This window comes from Lampetra planeri, unplaced genomic scaffold (assembly GCF_965212315.1).
Source record: "Lampetra planeri unplaced genomic scaffold, kcLamPlan1.2.h2 scaffold_306, whole genome shotgun sequence".
Taxonomy (NCBI): Eukaryota; Metazoa; Chordata; class Hyperoartia; order Petromyzontiformes; family Petromyzontidae; genus Lampetra; species Lampetra planeri.
The window spans coordinates 61,165-82,230 of NW_027615131.1; the positions used below are offsets into that span (position 1 = coordinate 61,165).

The 21,066-nt window shown below is 54.2% G+C and overlaps 1 protein-coding gene across 4 annotated transcripts; it reads left to right on the top strand.

Annotated features, from left to right (window-relative positions):
- Positions 1 to 601: 601 nt before the first annotated feature.
- On the top strand, positions 602 to 18,977 carry LOC144740813 (inositol polyphosphate 5-phosphatase K-like). 4 transcript variants are annotated; one of them, XM_078623534.1, is made up of 13 exons: positions 602 to 623; positions 1,419 to 1,539; positions 8,010 to 8,117; positions 8,721 to 8,829; positions 9,862 to 9,978; positions 10,350 to 10,615; positions 11,171 to 11,282; positions 11,752 to 11,861; positions 12,732 to 12,960; positions 14,638 to 14,778; positions 15,277 to 15,360; positions 15,582 to 15,683; positions 17,571 to 18,977. In XM_078623534.1, the coding sequence occupies exons 2-13, from the start codon at positions 1,433 to 1,435 to the stop codon at positions 17,652 to 17,654; spliced, it is 1,569 nt and encodes a 522-aa protein (XP_078479660.1). In that variant the 5' UTR covers positions 602 to 623; positions 1,419 to 1,432; the 3' UTR covers positions 17,655 to 18,977. The 4 variants fall into 4 exon arrangements, with proteins under 4 accessions (XP_078479660.1, XP_078479658.1, XP_078479659.1 ...); XM_078623532.1 differs by having other exon boundaries at positions 621 to 738; XM_078623533.1 differs by lacking the exon at positions 602 to 623 and adding an exon at positions 757 to 967.
- The last annotated feature ends 2,089 nt before the right edge of the window (positions 18,978 to 21,066 follow it).

Below are 21,066 nucleotides of genomic sequence, written 5' to 3' on the forward strand. Positions count from 1 at the left end.
TAGAAGGGTAAAAAAACAATTATCATATTTTTACTGGCAAATGAGGTTCCAATGGTGTAACTGAAAACTGTCAACCGCCAAGTCGCCCTCATTAAAGTGTGGTTTCACATTTAGTTCCTGTGACCAGGCGAGACCTGAAACACGTGTTTACATTATTTTGATTTGGCTGCTATAAAGTTACACATTATAAACCATCTCGTTGAGCTTATCAGTTGTGGCCAGGTAGCTTCTGAAAAAGAAGCTAATAGCTCAATGGGCTTGACGTGGTATAATATACAAATAGTTTAGTTTCATATATTTTTAAGGATTTAATCTTGATTTGAAGCTTTAAAGATTTGTTTACGTTTCCTATACTTTGCACTCCTTTCGTGTTTTGTATTATTCTCACGTTCTGACCTGCCCGTACTGCACATCTGTTTAAAACGAGCTTCGTCGCTCATCGGATTTCTCCGCTCTCAATCGCAGTTTTCTGATTTGAATGCGGGCGTCCATCTTTGTAAGGGAGGGGGGGCAATGACGAACAGGCACGAGACGTCCCTACCCCTCAGTTTCCTAACCAACATGGCCGCCCCTCGCTGCACCCGCGACGTCATCACCGGGATTCGTCGTCTTCCGGGTCAAAGGTCGGTATCTGCGTGATCGCGGCTTGGCGTTGACGGTTCCCCTAAAACAACGGCGACTACAACAAGCATTGACCTCTGCGGCTCAGCACCGATGACAATAGCGACAACAGCAGCGGTAATACATCAGCGTGAACAAATCGGGTTATCTTAGGCGTTGTGACGTAGTTCTACTGTGTGCGTGTTGACTGATCGGCGCGGCGGGTATGACACGTGACTTTGTACATCTCACTGGCCCCGGCCATGGGAGTGTGGAGTTTCCACCGTCGGCTCATGGAAGCCAGCAGGTGCACGGCGCCGCTCAACGCTGCTGCTTAGATCGGGGAGACGCCTTCGCATCGATCTCTGTAATCAGACCCTGGGTCCGTTATAAATACTGTAGTTACTGTACATACAATCAAAGCCGTAGCATTGTTAGACTTGCAAATGAAACATTTGCTGTATTGTGAAAGCAAATCATTGCGAATCACACAGATATAATCGACCCAGTGCTGACCGTGATGCTGTGCTAAGTATGGACATGCACAGCCTGCGTTGGCAGTCCACTGCTCGGGGCCTCCCACCGCCTTCGCGCGCTGAACGGGCGACCTGACCACATACTTCCCCATGCGGGTCACTGCGGGGCGGCGAGGGCGGGGAGCGGAGACGTGGGAGCACAGTACAGTGCAACCACGAGTCAATGTATCCGGCTGCAGTGAAGCCCGGAGTACAGTGATGACTGTATGCATCACGGTGTTGTTGTAATGTAGCCCCGCCGCAGCCTGTGACACTGAATGGCTGTCCCTGCCCTCTGCTAAGGGGGACCCGGAGTCATGGAGGAGCCCAGGGCAGATGCAGGGAAAGCGCAGATGGGAGAGCTGGAGGCTGGGGCGAGGGGCCTTGGCTTGGCCGAGGCGAACAAGAGACGACGGGAACTCAGGTGAGATGCGTGGGGCTGTCAGCACAACAGGACATACCGGGCTCTGACTCGCGGATTGACATGTGCAGTGAACATGTTCATAACGTGACGCACTAATGGACTGACAGATGGACGCATGTAAACGTAAGGTGACGCAATCTTGTAGTGACACTAAGGCACTGACACTCATGGCCTAACACACAGTGACACACTCGTGGACTGACACACTCGTGGACTGACACACGGACTAACACACTCACGGACTGACACACCCATGGACCTGCAGACTGACACACTGGCGACTGATATCTCAATCGGTCACCAAGCCGCACAGACCTGTGTGGTGAAGCATGATCACACAACACTCCCACGACCAGCACAGCAAGGGACAGCCTTCATTCAACAATGGATTCACCAAGGCCAGCTTACACAAGGCAAATTAGCTTGTACAAACATAAATCCTTATAGATTGCTGTGGAAAATACTGTTAATGAGAACCTTTTAAGTCCTGAATTGCATTTCACAGGGTTTGTGTCCTCATGCGTCCACACTGCCCTGATTACTGGCTCATGGAATGTTAATCTTATTGTGACGTTATAGTCGCAGCCCCCAGAGTCCTGTGGCGAGCTGTATGGCGAGCCACTGCGCCACTGCAAACTAAGAGATCTCTTGCCATGACACACAGTGACACATGCTGAGAGTGACACTCGCGGACTGGCACGGGTGGCCACACTCGTAGTCGGACTGCCATCCTCACTGACTGGCCTACTCACAGACTGACATACTAACAGAGCGATACACTCACGCACTGCCGCTCACGAAGTGACACACTCACGGACTGCCACAACGACAGACATTCTCACGGAGTGAAACACCCACAGAGTTGCATGGAGTGACACATAGACTGACACACTCGTGTACACAGGCGAGTGATATATGAACCGGTCCTGGGTCCTCCTCCGTTCACCAGCCTACACTGATAACAGCATTGCCTCGTCAATGCAAATCATTAGCCGTGCTCTACCCCTAGCAGCCTAATGGGCTGTGTTTGCATTTCGATGTACGGTGCTTTCTGGCTATGACAATTGAGGGAGCTAGTTTTTCCACAACGATGTTATTGGCTGTCTTGAAAACTATTTGTGATTTAAATTCGTGTGTGCTGCTGCCCACTCGCAGAGGCTCTGTTCAAATCTGCTCCTTCATTCCGTCCGTGCCTCGGGACTTGTTTATACTTGCGAGGAGATATATGAAGTAGTGAACGATGATGACGGTGGACAAAATTGTCAGGGGTGACTCCCCCGCAGGTTGGCAGCCTGCTGTTCCAACTAGGGCATGCTGCCCTGTGGTCTCTCTACTACACATCGGGTGCATGCTGTGTGGCTACAATGCCCGGCTCTCTGGCTAGCCGTGGTTAATAGTGAGCTGGGAGTTTCATTGTAAAAACTCCAGGAATAATGAGTATCACTTTGTGTGAAGTGTTCAGAGGTCATCCTCTTACCGTGCGGTGGTTGCTACGTCCGTACGGTGCGAAATAAGTTCAAAATGCATACATACTTGGCCTCTAATCCAGCACTGTAGGGGCGGCGAGGGTTGGAGGATTGCACAAGTGTTGTAAAACCCCCGCGCGGCGAGGGGGCCAATACTCTACCCCTGTGCAGATGGAAACGGATGGAGATTAGTCTACAAATTGATGTGCCACCTTCTGGCGAGCCAGAGTACAGCACCTCCTCGAAGCCCATGGGAAGGGAGTGTCACAACATCTGTGTGTGATCCACCAACCCTCATTGCTGCCTCCACATTGCTGGATTACAGGCAGCCGCGTATATTGCCACCACCGCCCAGCTAATGTAATGGTACATGGAATCGTGACACCGAATCAGGTGATGCTTTGAATGGCCGGGTGAATAATTACACACTGACAATCTTATCATCGTTGCCTTTATCGTCTCCCACTGCCGAATGCTTAACTTTATTGCTTGATCTTAAGCTTTGAACATAAACCTTTCACCTCTGTACTGACCTAAGCTAACAATCACGTGGTTCACAGTAAAAGGTAACGACGCATCCCCGCAATGTCTTGCTCATGCCACTGCTGGCGGAAGGGGCCTCCGCTAGAGGGAGGGTATTTTGGCCGACTCTCCCATGCTGATCAGATGTCTAAGAGTTGGGAGTACCCAGATTTTACCCCACCACACGCGACCTACTGATTGACTAACTGGTGCACCCATTTATATCGCTGGGTGGACATTGGTGGGTGGGGAGGGAACTGCCGCACAGGGATATCACATGGGTGATCTCTACATGGAAAGCACACAATGGCTCACAGTTTAATAGTCTCACGGGCAGTGCTCATCTCCGTTGTTGGCAGCCTGAATAGAGCCCACAGCTGAAATTCCACATTTATCTGGAGGAGCCAAGTCTTATTCGTCTTTCGTATGGCTGATGCAGAGCAACAACTACAATTTCACATTCAGGTGGCCAAGCCAGATAACCGCATCAGGATGTTTCGGAGTGTATCGCTGTGATGTCTCCTTTGTATTTGTGGATCGGGCATCGCGTCGTTATACATTGTAGGGTCTGTTCTGGATGACCACAGTCGCACACTGCTACTTGAGAGTTTTTATGTTTCCATTTGTGCGTCAGGTATTGGCATCTACTGCTGTGGTTTGTGCAGTGAGTGCGGTTTAGGGTGGACCTTTAGAATCTTCTACGTTTGGTCTTTTACAAGTTGTTTGTTTGTGAGGAGCCGAGTACATCAATTCTACAACTACTGTTGGCTTCCCACTAAATGGTTGTCATGTTATCGACCATGGAGGCATGATGATGATGATGGATTTAATGGATTCCCAAACCGGGATTGGAACCTGCGACCTTCCAATTCAGAGTCAAGCCTCTGACCGCAGTGCCGACTGGCGGATAGCGTGAAACAATCTGGCACTTTCACCCAATCCTCGCAGACTATACCTGTCTCTGAACTACTGTGAAATTTCCAAACTCCACATTTCTGTGATGGGGCCCAGACTATAATGAACAAGGTGCTTCTTACAGGCGGCATAGAAGAAGCATTGTCTCCTCTACTCATGCCAGCTTGATCTCCTCTCCTCCCGCTTCAACGCCCAATCGCTTGAGCCCCCTCCCCTCTTCATTGCCTACACAAGTCCCCCCTCCCCTCCGCCTGGGCCCTCACTAATCCCATACAGGTGACTCCCACGTGGCGCTGATCAGGATTAAGGTCACGATTGAATAGCTTGCCCCATCCGCAGACCCCGCACACCCCCACCCCCGCCAAACCAGACCCCGTGACTCGGTCTGCCCGAAAAATCACATTGAACCCCCTGTGTGATGGGTGGGCAAAGGGAGGGAGGGAGGGGTGCGGCTGGTGGAATCCTCATGGTGTGGGGAGGCTGTGCGGGTGACCGGGGAGCGACACTTCTAACTTGGCTCGCTTGCGAGGCGTAGGTTGTATGTTGTTGAGTCTATCCTACCTCTCCATATCTCTCTGTCCAGTCATCTCGCTTTGTCTCTGTGTGTATTTCTTGAAGATTGTCCCCCTCCCGCCCCGTATCTCTCGTCTCCTCGCAGCGTCCCGATCCTTAATCGTTGTTCGGCTTTGGATTTAAAGGCCGTATTCATATTGGTATCGTCGGTCCGGAGACCCACATCAGTTCAACTAGATCCAGAGCTGCAGTTCTTTTCAGCAAGATCTAGAAACGTCTTGATCACTCGTGGTCACTCAGAGCGAGGTCCTACACCATCCTGGTAATACCAGGACTCGTTCCGGCAAAACCACCAATGCTCCACGGTCCGGAAAGATTCTGACAACTCCAGAATGATCCAGCAGGGTTCACTGATAATCCTGATGACTGCAATTTGATCGTGAAAGGTCCGCATTTCTCCATCGAACTTAAGCAAGATCCCACTTTCTGCAGCACAATCTGGTGATATCTACCAAGATCTCAATCAAGCACGACCGTGAGCGCTCCCACCCACGCAGTCTGACTGTGAACACTCCTGGTCGCTCCAGCAGGCTCTCAATTACGCCATCGTGATCTTAGCAAGGTCTCAATCGTGCCAGCTTGATCCAGAAGATTGCAATTGCTACAACTCGGTTTTCAAAGACGTTCCTCACTTCAGCTTCATCTGGAAAGATCAGAGATATCTTAATCACTCCAGGACCGTCCTGTATCAGTTCATTGCAGTTATAACCAATCCAGCTGTAAATTCATCCGGCAATATTTACGTATCCAGCAAGATTTACTCCGCTCCTGCTCATCCATCAATATAACCCGATCACTCGAGCTGCATCTGGTAAGATCCTGACCAACTTCAGCACGATCACGGCACTCTGCCCAAAGCCGTACCTCCACGCCCACCCGCCCGCCCGTCCGTCCGCCCGCCCATCCGTCCACGCTTCTTCTTCAACGACCGCGGCAACGACGACCACAACCATGAACCGCGCTCAGAGCCTGCAGTCGCTGTCGACGAAACTCGACCGGCTGGAGCAGGCGGTCCAGGGCGTGAGCCTCGTGCTGCGCCGGAGGGGGCGGGGGGCATCCACCGCGGCGTCTTCGGCGGTCGGCACCCCCTGCGGCCGCCGCAGCCGGGCCCCGAGCTCGGCCTCCTCGTCCTGCGCCTACTCGCCGGCGCCGCCGTGGCCCGGCGGGCCGCTTGGCGGGGACGCCGCGTTGGGCGCGAGCGGCCTGCGCTCGTGGAACTCCTCGCTGGTGCTGTGCCGCGAGGGGGGCGGGCGCTTCGCCCGCGGCGGAGACGGGGAGCGCGACGACGACGCCGATGATTATTGCGATGGGGACGAAGAGGAGGAGGCTGAGGTGGTGGGAGGAGAAGAAGCGGCTGCCACTTGGGCGCTCGACGAGCTGGTCAGGGCCATGCGGTCGTTACGGGGAGAGCCGGAGGTGCAGATGAGGTGCCGTGAGTTGGTTGTGCGAACGGATCGTCCGTTCTCTCATTCGTTTCGTTGTGACGTTACAAGGTGTCCCCTGGTGGCTTGTGGGTTGCTTCGTCAGGCTGGTGTGAATTCCCCTGAGTTCTTGGCTGTTAAAGTCACACGTTTCGTGGCTCTGTAGTTCCGAGTTTCCCATGATATCTAGGAAATCCTTATTCCTTTTTACTGACATTTTTTCGTGCCTGCTGTTGTCAAATGTTTAAATTCCTGATCCCAAGTGCCATGAATCGTATGCTTCCTGATTTTCTTGGAATCCCTGATTCCTGGAGGCATGAATTCTATGGTTCTAGGTTAAATTAATTTGGTGATATCTCTGATCCGTATTGCTGTAACATGATTCTTGGTGCCGCGAATCCCAAAATTGTGAGAACACCTCTTAATTCCTGGTACCAGGAATCCCGTGAATAAGTCGAATCCTCGAACAACGGAATTCTGCTAAGTCTCTCGATACCTGGGAATACCCGATTCCATTTCCGGCAGTTGTAAAAGTCCCAAGATCCTCATTATCTGTGTTCTTTGGAATCCATTGATGCCTGGTTCCCTGTGCTGAGAGCTACATAATTCCTGCATTTATTTTGTTGAATTCCAGGAGTGATGCGAAATCACTCAGTCTGTGGCCCCTGGTTCCAGCATTTCCAGAATTCCCATCAGTGGTGGCGCGCCTCCCTTAACGTGTCGGGGGGGGGGGGATTGATTGCAAGCTAAATTTGAATAAAGTTTTGGTTATACAGCATAATATTAAAGGTATCTAAAATTAAATCTTCATGGAAAATTATGAATTCATGATTTGCAATTTACTTTCTTGAAAAATCTTTGCCTTGGTCAATGAAATGCAACAAATTGTATTTGTGATGCTGCTGCGTTGGCAGTGGTGCACAAGCACAACATCCTCGTCTTATATGAAGAAAAAAATATATACGTGATTATTACTGCAGATGAAATATATTATAGAAAAAGCGTTTGGCTGACTGGCGCGTGGACAGGCAGGCAAGTGCGCAGCGTCGTCGCGCCGGGTTCGTGCGCCGGGTTGACATCACGCCCCCCCCCACCCTCCTAACCCCCCCAACGAGCAACAAGATCCTCAGCACATTCATCAATACGACTGTGGCCTTGAAAGGAATCTTGTTATGAGAAGCGATGATTTGGCCGATGGCCCTTCTTCACCGCACGTAAATGGAGAGGTGATGCAATGTTGGCGGTGTAATCCTACCGGCTACCATCGTTCTCACAGTTCTGTCTAATGTCACTACATTTGCACCTCCGATTAGCACAGTGGTCTGTATACGGTGCAAAAGAAGTTCAACATGCATACCCTTGTATTCTTGGATACAAATGGGGTGTTTTTTATTTCAAGATCCACAAGTTTGGGGGGGGGGGGGGGAGACGGGGTGCATCTTACTTTCTGCCGCGTCTTGTAATGGGGAGAATACAGAAACGATGGCGGCGGCGACGATGGCGAGTCTCACGATGCCCGGGTTCTGCGATTTTCCCGTTAAATCCGCGATGCGTGTCGCCGCGTGACTCGCAGACTGCGCGTGATCACATGGAACGTGGGAACGGCTGAGCCCCCCGAAGAGGCAGACGCTCTGCTCGCCCTGGGCCAGGAGGGCCCCCCACCACATCTCTACATCATAGGGTGAGCCACCCCCCCACCCGCCACACCTTTACTGAATCACAATCTTTATTTAGACTGGAGGAATCCGATGAGCCGTGGAGCTCTTTTTTACAGACGTCCAGTAGGTTTTACTGATCTCCAGTATGTCAACGTGTGGTGCCTTGCTTGCACAAATGTGCCACCCAAAGCACCTTTAAAAAAAAAATGTAAATCAAGTTGTGGCTGTGAGTTAGTTGTTCTATACAAGCGTAGAGAGATGTGTTTTGAGTTCTGACATGAATGCCGTTATGTGTGGGCGATAAAATGGCTGTGCGTGTGTGCGCGGGGAGCGGTAGTGTAGCGGTTAGCGCACGGCGTTATGAATCCCGCTAACGACCAATAACAGCGTTGAATATTTGAACTGTTTCCGGGCCTCTCCTAGGTTGACTCAGCCTTAAATGAGTACCTGGCACGGTGTGTAAATCATCAGCACCGGGGAGACAAAGGCAGCCGGGCGTGGTGTTGGCCACCCACCCCCCATCACGTGCCATGCCTGCCTTCATAGGAGCTCTGTAACAGCACTTACCCCAACAACAGTGTCCAAGGCTATACGGGGGGGGGGTCTTTGTTGGTTTGTGTGCGCAGGCTGCAGGAGCTGAGTGCGCGTGTGGACTTGTTTCTTCGGGACTCTCTCGTCGACGACCCCTGGAGCTGCTTCCTGATGGACGTGCTGGCTCCGCGCGGATACGTGCGGGTAGGGCCCCCAGGCGGGTAGGGCCCCCAGGCGGGTAGGGCCCCCAGGCGGGTAGGGCCCCCAGGCGGGTAGGGCCCCCAGGCGGGTAGGGCCCCCAGGCGGGTAGGGCCCCCAGGCGGGTAGGGCCCCCAGGCGGGTAGGGCCCCCAGGCGGGTAGGGCCCCCAGGCGGGTAGGGCCCCCAGGCGGGTAGGGCCCCCAGGCGGGTAGGGCCCCCAGGCGGGTAGGGCCCCCAGGCGGGTAGGGCCCCCAGGCGGGTAGGGCCCCCAGGCGGGTAGGGCCCCCAGGCGGGTAGGGCCCCCAGGCGGGTAGGGCCCCCAAGCGTGGGTTCGTGCGGGCTGGGCCCCAGCACGCGCACAGGGAGGCCCTCCCGGCACTCTCCAGACTCAACTCTTGCTGAGCATCCGAGAGCCGACGAGACGGGGCGCATTCCGGGTCAGCGTCTTGTGTTGCGAACCCGGCTGTCCAGCTGGCCAAGTTGAATTCCCGCTCATGGCCAATAACGGTGGTGATTATCTGAAGCAGTGCATGGCTTCCCCTCGGTTGACTCGGCCTCAAATGAGTACCTGCTGCGGTGTGTAAACATCGCCACTGGGCAGACACAAGGTGGCCGGGCGTGGTACCCGCCACACCAACCCTCGTGTGCCATGTCGGCCTTCATATTGCTCGCTAACGATGCTTCCCCCAACAGTCTGTTTCTTGTCAAGGAGCATAAACCATCACGCAAACTCCGCTCATCACAGCGGATTTTCACTAGCCAGATGGTGGTCACTGCATCGCGAGCGTTTTCAGATGCGTTTCTGCGGCCGTCTGGAACGGTCTTCTTTCCGATATTAGGAAGCCACTGGAGCGATGCATTTTAAAATCAATATTTAAAACTAATTTGTTTAGAACTGCTATTTGTGTTTAGTTTGTTCTTTCTCGGCACCTCCGATTTACGTGGTTGGCTATGTACGGTGCGAAAGAAGGTCAACATACGTACAAAGGCTACACAGGGGATCGTTGTCTTTGTGTGCGTGTGTGCGTGTGTGCAGCGCGAGTCGGTGCGTCTGCAGGGACTGCTGCTGCTCGTGTTCGTGCAGAGCTCCCTGCTGCCACTCGTGAGGGATGTACACACGGCGTACACGCGTACGGGCCTCGGGGGCTACTGGGTGCGTACCCCGCTCCTCCAATTAGCACGGTTGGCTACGTATGGTGCGAAATAAGTTTCACATACCTGCAAACACACAGACACAATGACAACATTGGTCTTGGCGCCGTCCCCCCCTACCTCCTGTCTCATCTCACACCACCTCTCCGTCACATTAAACTACAACTATTAAAACTATTTTTATTTTACCCGGTAAGGCCCACTGAGCTATATAGCTCCTTTCAGAAGCGAGCTGGCCACAATCACGACGGAGTCGCTTATCATATGGACAGTTTTAGCAGGGAGATTCATCTTTTCGGGGTGGGAAGAGTGACCTGCTCCATTCCATGCCGTGCGAGTGATGCGTTCCGCGTGGTCCCGGCCGGCGTCCAGGGCAACAAGGGCGGCGTGAGCGTGCGCGCGTCGCTCTGCGGCCTCTCCTTCTGCTTCGTCAACTGCCACCTCCCGCCGCACGAGGGCGGCCACCTGCAGCGCCTCGATGCTCTGGAGCGGATCTTGGACGAGCAGCGCTACCCCGCGGTGGCACCGGCGATGACGCCGGTGGAGAACGACGCCAACGGGAGCGGCGGGGACGGCGGCGGCAGGGACGCGGCTGGCCGAGACGGGAACGGGGCCGGCCTCGCGATACTGGAGCACGAGTGAGGATGCGCACGCCGGTCGGTGGGGTTGCAGTTAGCGCACCGCGCTAGGAACCCGGCGACTCGAGTTCGATTCCCGCTCACGGCCACGATCGTCTGAATCGGTCCTGGGCCTCCCCGACATCGACTCGGCTTTCATAGCTGTTACTCGCTAACAGAACTCGGCCCTGTTTAAGCTGTATGGGGGATCCTTGTCTTCATGGTAGTCGTGAGGGTGCTGCATATATGAACCCTCTGCTGCACGTTCGATTGCTGGCTACAGCTGATATCAGTGGCAACTAGAGTAGGCGAAGTATGGTCGAATAGCCCCCACGATCCGCGCGGCTTGGGGACAGCCCTCATCTAGTAACGGTGGTTGAACTGCTCTTTCTGTTAAGTTTGTTGTCCTTGGGGTGCGCTAAGCCAGGAGACGCGACCGTCGGCCCAGCTGTCAGCCTCTTGTCTTTCACCTTGGCAGCCACCTCAGTGTTGGTGTGAACGTTGAACTTCTTTCGTACCGTACGTAGCCACCCGTGCCAATCGGTGAGTGGGCGTCTCCGTGTCACGCCTCCACAGCGTCGTGCTCTGCCTGGGCGACCTCAACTTCCGCATCGCCGACCACGGCCTTCGCTTCACGCGCGACTCCATCGACAACGGCCGCCTCCACCTCCTGTGGGGCAAGGACGAGGCGCGTGGCCTCCTGAACATCATCGCCATCAACCACATCGACAATATCCCCCTCATCACGCCACCATCGCCACTGCCATCAACCACATGACCAATATCCCTCTCGTCACACCACCATCGTCAACACAACCGTCACCAACATCACCAAATACACCACGACATGTGAGGTGGGGAGGGGTGAGGGAGGGGCAGCAGGAGCTTACAGTCGAAAGTGTGACGGAACAAACAGCAGATTGAACGACACGGCTCGGCTTGCAAACGACGAGTGGTGAGGCTACAAGACGCGGCAGCCAGGCAAACAGACTCGCCAAAAAAATACGCAATGTAGAATAAAAAAAACACAAAAATACAACGTAATGATGAAGCAAAGGAGATGTAAACCGAAAATAAATTGTAATTTTACAACAAACGTCATAACGAATCGTCAATTTAATTAATGTGTATATATATATATGCTCTCCCCTTTGCAGCTGAACATATCCAAGGCTAACGAGGCGTTCTTGCGCGACTTTCAAGAGGGGCCGCTCTCCTTCCCCCCCACGTACAAGTTCGACCAGGGGACCAACACCTACGACACCAGGTGGGACCGAACCGCGTGTTGCAGGGCAGCAGTCCGTGTCCCGTGGGGCTCGCAGATCCACCTCCCTCCCGCCCGGGGAACACCACGACTGGCCATTCTCATCCCCCTCGGTCAATCGATCGGTCGGTCGATCTGTTTGTTACGTGACAATGTCGCCCTCAAAAAAGTAGGCATCGATGTACATCACGGCAGAACGGGAACGGTACAGGGGGCATATCATACCCATCACGACCTCGGCGGCATCCCAAGGGTACGGTGAATCGGGGCGACCACCCCGGGCCCCGCGATTTGGGGGGCCCCGCGATTTGTGGGGCCCCGCGCTTCGATGTCACAGTGTCAGATGGAATACTTCCGGTTTAGTGTGAAGAAGTTGGGGGGGGGAGACCAGCACGGTGAGATTTTCCCCGGGCCCCTCACCGCCCCTATGGACGGCCCTGCCCTCGGTTTTAAAGCTGGGGTCACGTCTAGGCCATTGGTGCGTAACTAACCACTTGGCGTCAGTGGAACACGTATCGTTGTTTTTACAACGGGGCTGCTGCCACCCTGGTGTAGTAGTTGAGCGCCACGAGACTTGCAATCCGGACTCCATCTCCTGATGCGGCAGTTTAAACAATGGGGGGCGAGTTGATATAATCCCCCGCCCACCATGGCCTCTTGTCCACCCAGTAGCAGCCATATAAAGGAGCACGTCATGGTTAGTCGATCTCGCGCGGTGAGCTCGTGTGCGGGTTACTTCTGGCCATCGTGGGCCTCATCGGAGCTCCCTCTTTCAGAGGCCCCTTCCGCCAGCAGCGGCACGAGCACGCAGTTGTAGGGCTGCACCTTTGCCTTTTCGCTCTAATTTCGTTTTCTTTTGCGCGCAATCGGTAGCGGCAAGCAGCGCAAACCCGCGTGGACCGACCGCGTGCTGTGGCGGGTCAAGGGTGACTCCCGCAACGCCCCGGGGCCAGAGGGCGAGGGGAGGGGGGCGGGCGCCGTTGAGGACCGGGGCGACGGCGCGGCCGCCCCCTCGGCCCGAGTGAAGCTGCTCTCCTACACGAGTCACATGGATTGCAACGTCAGCGACCACAAACCCGTCGCCGCCGAGTTCCTAATCCAGGTGACGGAGTCGCGTGCCAGCTGCCGGGTGTCTCGCTGGTAGGGTACAGGGGTACAGCGCCGCTTAACCGACTCGCTGGGGGAGCACGTGTCTCGCTGGTAGGGTACAGGGGTACAGCGCCGCTTAACCGACTCGCTGGGGGAGCGCGTGTCTCGCTGGTAAGGTACAGGGGTACAGCGCCGCTTAACCGACTTGCTGGGGGGCGCGTGTCTCGCTGGTAGGGTACAGGGGTACAGCGCCGCTTAACCGACTCGCTGGGGGGCGCGTGTCTCGCTTGTAGGGTACAGGGGTACAGCGCCGCTTAACCGACTCGCTGGGGGGCGCGTGTCTCGCTGGTAGGGTACAGGGGTACAGCGCCGCTTAACCGACTCGCTGGGGGGCGCGTGTCTCGCTTCGCGAGCGAGATACCTTCCGAGTTGAATGTGTGTATGTTGAACTTCTTTCGCACCGTACATAGCCAACTGTGCCAATCGGAGGTGCGGGGGAAGGACAACAAACGAAGCACAAAAAGCAGCTCTAAAGAAATGCGTTTTAAAATTAGATTTAAAAGTGCAAAGCTCCAGTGGCTTCCTAATATCGAATCGAAGAGCGCTCCAGATGGTCGCAAAAGCGCGTCTGAAAGCACGCGACGCAGTGACCACCGCCTTTGTTCGAGGTACATTTCAGCCCCAACATTCTCCACTCTTGAACGACTTTTCTCTGTGAGAAGTACAAATTATGATTTTAAAATAAAGTAATAAAACGTCAAATGTAACACCACATGTGAAGAACCGCAGTGTTTGCAGGTACCTGTCCTCAGCATCTGCAGTTCACACTCGTTAAGTGAAACGACCCAGTATCAACGAGTAGCTGGGCCATGCACCAAAGACCGTGAAATACAAACTATGGACCATAAAGTGAACCACGAGGAGGTGGGGCCGCCAAAGATCCCCTGTGTAGCCTTAACAAATTTGCGGCAAGTGCTCTTTGCGAGCACCTATGAAGACTGGCACGGCACACGAGGGGGTTGGTGGCCAGCACCACGCCGCGGCTGCCTTTGTCTCCCTACTGGTCAAATATAAAGCGCTAACTTCCTTTTAAACCTGAGACAACGCTCAATGCACTTTATAAGTTCACAAATAACGTAATTTGTAAGTGTAGGCCATCGTGTTCTGGCATCACCCTCATCGCCCCCTACTGCAAACACCTGGCAGGACCCTGCTGCAAACAGAGCCATGAGACTCGCGGAGGCTGTCCCGTGTACACACGCTTAGTAGTATTAGCATCAGAACATCATCAGCAGGCCAATGCACAAATCTCCTTCGTGAATGGAATATTAAAGACACAAGCCACAGTAGTGCGATCGTGGCCATCCAACCCAAACTATGGACCGTATAGTAAGCCCATCGAGATGCACGGAGACACACAGACACACACAGACACACACAGACACAGAGAGACTTATAGAGACAGAGACACATTGAAGACAAGCCACAGTGCTAGCGTGGCCATCCAACCCAAACTATGGACTGTATAGTAAACCCACAGAGACACAGAGAGACTTAGAGAGACACAGAGAGTCACATTGAAGACAAGCCACAGTGCTAGCGTGGCCGTGCAACGCGCACCGTGGGGCCGGCAGAGGACACTGCTGCGACGGTTGCCGTAACCACGTGCGGTGGCTGCTGTGCGGTGCAGCTGGAGGGAGAGGTGGACGCCGAGGGCCCGGTGAGCGTGGAGGCGATCGGGGAGTGGAGCGCAGCGCGGGATGCCAAGCTCTCGCTCCATGTGCAGCCGGGCTTTCCCACAAACCCCTGGGACTGGATCGGGCTCTATGCTGTACGCGCACGCACGCACCCACGCTTTCGCCGATAAGACATCGGTGTGAGTGCCGCCACATTGCCTTTCAATGGGTGTTTTTACATTTGTGTATTGTTGTAAGCCACACGTCAGGGGCCCGCTGTGTAACACATGTTCACGTGTGTTACACATGTAACACACGTGTAACACACATGTTAACGTGTGCTCGTGTTTGTATGTCGGTGTGTGGGGAGCGGCCCGCGGGCCTTGCAGTAAATAACAACGACCTACACACACGAAAAGGCCCCCGTGTAGTCTTACAGGCTGCTGAGTGAGCACCTATGTCAGCTGGCACGGCACACGAGGGGGTGGGTGACAAACAACAAACCCGGCCGCCTTTGTCTCCCTAGTGGCGATGTTTACACACATGACTGGGTACTCGTTTGAGGCCGAGTCGACCTAGGAGGGGGAGACCCACGACGCGTTAACCGCTCCACTATCACTCCCCATGACGCGCGCGTTGACGCGTGTGTGCAGGTCGGCTGGCGTCACCCCAAGGACTACGTGTCGTACGTGTGGGCCCGTGACGAGGAACTCTGGAGCCTCTGCGATGACCGGCTGGTGAGAGCCCCCCCCTCCCCGCCCCCCCCTCCCCGCCCCCCCCCCCCCTCCCCGCCCCCCCCCGCCCCCCTCCCCGCCCCCCCCCCGCCCCCCTCCCCCCAGAACTGATGGAGACGCAGGCTAGCTCTCTCCTCCCCCGTGGAGCGCGTGTCACTGTGTGTCGCCGTGTGTCACACTGAGTCACTGTGACTGCGTCACGGTGGCTGTCTGCGTTGCTTCAGGTTCGCTTCGACTCGGAGCTGATTCCACGCGATGGTGGCGAGCATGTGCTCGCGTTCTACAGCCGCAAGCACGGCATTGTGGGAATCAGCCGCCCCTTCACGGTGCGTAGCGCACTGGACACTGGGCTCGCATGGTCCTCGTGGTTTCGCAAAGTTCGTCCCGGTCGCCCAAAGATTTTCCGAAAACTGCAATTTTCTTCCAGTTTAACAGTTTCTGGCCTCTTGTTCGAGTGATGACGCGAAGGCTGGGGCCACCCGAGCAGCGATAATTGTGTGATTAATGCAAATTATTAGCACCCACTCTTTCAAATCCCCCCTTGTTATTTAATTCACTCTTATTCACTACCGTTCACTCTGTGGTGTGATGTCGTTCTTTGATTCATCCGATTGATCTCTCGCTGGTCTCCAAGTCTCTCATTCTGCTGCTCTCATTCACTCGCTTATCACATTAACCACAATTTCACTCCATGTCTTATTTGCTCGTTTCCTCATTCACTACCTCAATCCCTGTACCTGGTGTCTCATTCACAAAGTTCTAATTAACTCTATAATAGAGTTTTTTTGGGGTTAGATCGCATAAATATATAAATGTGTCGTGGTTAAAATCCGCCACCACCCGACACAGCCAACTAGTAAGGGTTGTCACGTAAACAGAACATGGCCAATTCATCACTCGTACAGCACTAGTGTGTAGTGTATAGTAGTGTAGTGGTATAGTAGTGTATAGTGTAGTGTATAGTGTAGTATACTAGTACAGCACTAACCGGTGTGTTGGAGAGCCAAGCCACAACATTCACAATTACAACCAGCTTGATCAGGCGACAGCCAGATTTGTAGAGAAGTCCACCTGTTTCGTTCCGTATATCGAGGCGTAGATGTGGTGACCACGCTTCTGCGCTCTTACACAATGTGGGGGGGGGGGGGAGGTTACTGAGGCAACGTACATTATGTTTTTCCTGTCTATTGTGTGTATTAAAATAGCCGTACCAATGGTAATCCCTATTGAAGTATGTTGCCCTTTGTAGGCATGCATTTAAATAATGTATTATATGATGATTCACTTCCACGCAGCACTAAGGCGGTAGCTATCCGAACGGTTAAAGTTATTTTATTTCTTTCCATTTCGATAGATTCTCTAATTAGTCTTGGCCAGTAGTAGCTATCATCTTCTTGGTTCTTTCGGTAAAGTCACGTAGAAGGGAAGTAATAAAATAATGTTTTATTTTTATTATTTTATTACTTCCCTTCTACGTGACTTTACCGAAAGAACCAAGAAGATGAATCCCTGCAGTCACGAAAGCTTTAAATCAGTAGTAGCTAGTTTTGCACAGAACTTCAACATCAAAATCAATCGAGTGTCCTTGTTGGCACGCGTGCTCTGCTACTGCTGACAGTTGTATTTGGGAGAATTAAATATTTAGCTGATGTTCTTTTAGTCTTGTGCTGATGATTCGTCCTGTTTACCCAACATAACATTTACCCAACATAACATTCTAATTTACTCTCTCATTCACCGGTGTTCTCTCAATCACACTCATTCACTCTGGTCAGTCATTCATTTGTTCACTATGCGATTATCATCATCTAGCAATCACTCTCTGAATGGGGTGTTTCACTCAATCTCATTGTCTCATTCACTCTCTCACTCAGGGTGCCACGATGGAGAGATGTTAACTACCTCGCCTGGTATACAGGAGGTCATGGATTTGATCCCGACCCTGACGCCTGCTGCTGCTGTATATTTAGAGTTTGCGTGTCTCTCTCCCCGTGGTTGCGTGGACTTTTCTCCGGGTTCTCCGGGTTTTCCCTGCACACTTAGAATCAACGTGCATTTCAGAGTATCTGGCTGCTCTACGTTTGCACGTGATAAGCCACTTGGTGGAAGCGCTATCATTTGTGATCGCCAGGTCACTTCTGCAAGAGAGCGACACAGCTGTGTGGCATAACGAACATTAGTAAATATTAACTCTCCCTTCTAACCCCCCACAGGTCTCCACCGCTCCCTTCTCCCCCCCCGACAGTCCCCCCCGCACCCCCACTGAGGACCGCTCCTCCTGGGGGAACGACTTCTGATGGCGCTCCTCGTTAACGGCTCCACTGACGAAGGGGCGGGAGATGACGAGGTGGGGGGGACGGTCATCGTCGGTGAAGTATGGGGATCGATGGTGAATCTACCGGTCTCCTCATCACAGGCCCGCACCTCCCTCCCCTCATCGCCCCGCCTCGTGAGCGACCATCCCACGTGCTTGATTGGAACCCGCGGTTCAACTTCGCTGCGGTTGCTACGCGGCTGCACTTTAGATCCATATTGGGGGGGGGGGGGGCTTTGCGTGCGGTGCTGTGTGTGTAATGTGCTGTGTGTGTGTGCTGTGTGTGTAATGTGCTATGTGCTGTGTGTGTGCTGTGTGTGTAATGTGCTGTGTGTGTAATGTGCTGTGTGTGTGCTGTGTGTGTGCTGTGTGTGTGTGCTGTGTGTGTGTGCTGTGTGTGTGCTGTGTGTGATGTGTTGTGGTGTGCTGTGTGTGTGCTGTGTGTGTGATGTGTGATGTGTGTGTGGTGTGTTGTGTGTGCTGTGTGTGTGCTGTGTGTGTGATGTGTGTTGTGTGTGTGTGCTGTGTGTGTGTGCTGTGTGTGCTGTGTGTGCTGTGTGTGTGCTGTGTGTGTGATGTGGCGTGTGATGTGTGCTGTGGGGTGTGTGTGCTCGCTAATAACACTTGCCCCAACAGTGTGTGTGGGGAGCGGTAGTGTAGTGGTTAGTGCACTGCGCTACGAACCCGGCGACCCGAGTTCGATTGCCGCTCATGGCCACCACCAGTGACGAATATCTGAACCGGTCCTGGGGCTCCCCTAGGTCGACTCAGCCTCAAATGAGTACCTGGTAAGGTGTGTAAACATCGTCACTGGGGAGACAAAGGCGGCCGGGCGTGGTTTCTGGCCACCCACCCCCTCGTGTGCTGTGCCAGCCTTCATAGGTGCCAGCAGCCCCAACAGTCTGTTAAGGCTATATTGAGATATTTGTGTGTCTGTGTAGGTGTGTGTGCTGTGTAGGTGTGTGTGCTGTGTAGGTGTGTGTGCTGTGTAGGTGTGTGTGCTGTGTAGGTGTGTGTGCTGTGTAGGTGTGTGTGCTGTGTAGGTGTGTGTGCTGTGTAGGTGTGTGTGCTATGGTGTGGACCGCTGTGTGTGGCGTGCAGTGGGGGGCTGACGTGGTGGTGGTGGTGGTATGTGTGAGCCGCCGTGAAGTGTGGTGTGGGTTGTTAGGGTGTGGCACGGGGGTGTCGTGTGTTGTGACGTGGATTGTTTAGCGGGTGGAGTGACGTGTGGCGCGACTCGACAGGTTTGCGGAGTCGGTGGTGGGACGTCATGTGTGGTGTGTGGTGTGGGGGGTGGTGTGTGGTGTGGGGGGTGGGGGTGGTGTGGGGGGTGGTGTGTGGTGTGGGGGGTGGTGTGTGGTGTGGGGGGTGGTGTGGGGGGTGGTGTGGGGGGTGGTGTGTGGTGTGGGGGTGGTGTGGGGGGTGGTGTGTGGTGTGGGGGGTGGTTGTGTGGTGTGGGGGGTGGTGTGTGGTGTGGGGGGGTGGTGTGTGGTGTGGGGGGTGGTGTGTGATGTGGGGGGTGGTGTGGGGGGTGGTGTGGGGGGTGGTGTGTGGTGTGGGGGGTGGTGTGGTGTGGGGGGTGGTGTGTGGTGTGGGGGGTGGTGTGGGGGGTGGGGGTGGTGTGGGGGGTGGTGTGTGGTGTGGGGGGTGGTGTGGGGGGTGGTGTGTGGTGTGGGGGGTGGTGTGGGGGGTGGTGTGTGGTGTGGGGGGTGGTGTGGGGGGTGGTGTGGTGTGGGGGGTGGTGTGGGGGGTGGTGTGTGGTGTGGGGGGTGGTGTGGGGGGTGGTGTGGGGGGGTGGTGTGTGGTGTGGGGGGTGGTGTGGGGGTGGTGTGTGGTTAGGCTGAAACTAACACGTGGCATACGGTTCGGACCGTTGTGGTGGAATTATGTTGGTGCCACATAGAGTGCTCGTGTGTGTGTGGTGACGTGGGTGGTATGGAGAGCGGGTCGTGTAGCGGTTTCGGGCGCTGCCCTGCGCTATGAACCCGGTGACCAGAGTTCGATTCCCGCTCACAGCCAACACCAGTGACAATTGTCTGAACTGGTCCTGGGCCTCCCCTAGGTCGCCTCTACCTCAAATGAGTTCCCGGTTTGGTGTGTAAGCATTACCACATGCGCAGGAGAGCCGGAACGCTTGGGATGGGACGGTCATCACGTCCGTCTACCTGTGTGTGTGCGGGTATCTGTCGAGGTGCTGGCCACCCACCTGGTATGCCGTGCCGACCTTCATCGGCATTGCTCGCAACAGCACTTGCCTCAGCAGTCTGTTCAAGCTGAGTGGGGGATCTTTGTGGTGGGTGGTGCAGCGTGCCGTGGTTTCGAGTGATGTGGTGTGACGTGGTGTGACATGGTGACGTGGTGTGACATGGTGACGTGGTGTGACATGGTGACGTGGGTTGCTAGGTTGAGTGTGGTGTGATATGACAAGCTCGGTTATGACCAGGTGATGTGTTTTGTGTGATTAGAAGCGTGGGGTGGCCACGTGCTCTGGGGTTGTGGCGCGGGTTGTGTGGTTATATGGTTGGTGCGGTTTGATACGTGGTGTGGTGATGATTGAAGTGGATTTAGTGTTGTTTGATGCGTGGTGTGCTGAGGATTGGGGTGGATTTGGTGTTGTTTGATGCGTGGTGTGATGATTGGGGTGGATTTGGCGTGGTTTGATGCGTGGTGTGGTGTGGATTGGTGGTGGGGTTGCAGTTGTGTGATGTGGCAGGGCCAGGTGTGACGTACCGAAGCTAACGATGTGCACTTCCATGACAATCATACGTTGTTGCTACACATGTTTCTCGCGCTCCCAGCACGGCACTGAGGAGTGACCAATGTACTAAGCTATTGTCCTTATTATGAATAAACAACATTATTACTCGACTGCCTGGTGATCGCTACATTATCAATGATAGCAAATCAATCGGCCTGTGCAGGTGCCACGTGGATCAATAGTTACGTCGCAGGATCGCGCGAGATGGTGACGGCGGCGGCGGCTTTGGGAGGAGGCCCTCATCCAGCAGTGGATTGACCGTCGCTGATACACTTTGTTGATGGTGAAGAGTGAACGTTGTTGGTGGTGAAGAGGAGTAAACTTTGTTGATGGTGAAGAGTAGTAAACGTTCGTACCGCACTGCCTGCAGTCGAGTGAACTCTTCCGATCGTCGCGCACAGCCTGCTGTAAACTCCCGCGGGGAAATGAACCCAAGCTGTAACAAGAACTACACTACTAAGCTACACTACTTGTATTTGACCAGGCAAGGCCACGGAGCCATGTAGTTCTTTTTCAGAAGCGACCCGCCCGCCGCAAATTACAAACCGAACCAAAGTGGCTCAGCGTGTGGCAATGTCCAGCAGCAACAGCAGTAGCCCGCCGCTCTGAGCCACTGACGTTGGTGCTAAACGTGCAG

What these genes read in the sequence shown, in the direction of transcription:
- LOC144740813 (XM_078623530.1), top strand. Translation starts at nt 5,967, where the DNA reads ATGAACCGCGCTCAGAGCCTGCAGTCGCTGTCGACGAAACTCGACCGG. An exon ending in CCACATCTCTACATCATAGG is followed by an intron (nt 8,118 to 8,720) that starts GTGAGCCACCCC and finishes TTGTGTGCGCAG; the next exon opens with GCTGCAGGAGCTGAGTGCGC. An exon ending in TCCTGTGGGGCAAGGACGAG is followed by an intron (nt 11,283 to 11,751) that starts GCGCGTGGCCTC and finishes TCCCCTTTGCAG; the next exon opens with CTGAACATATCCAAGGCTAA.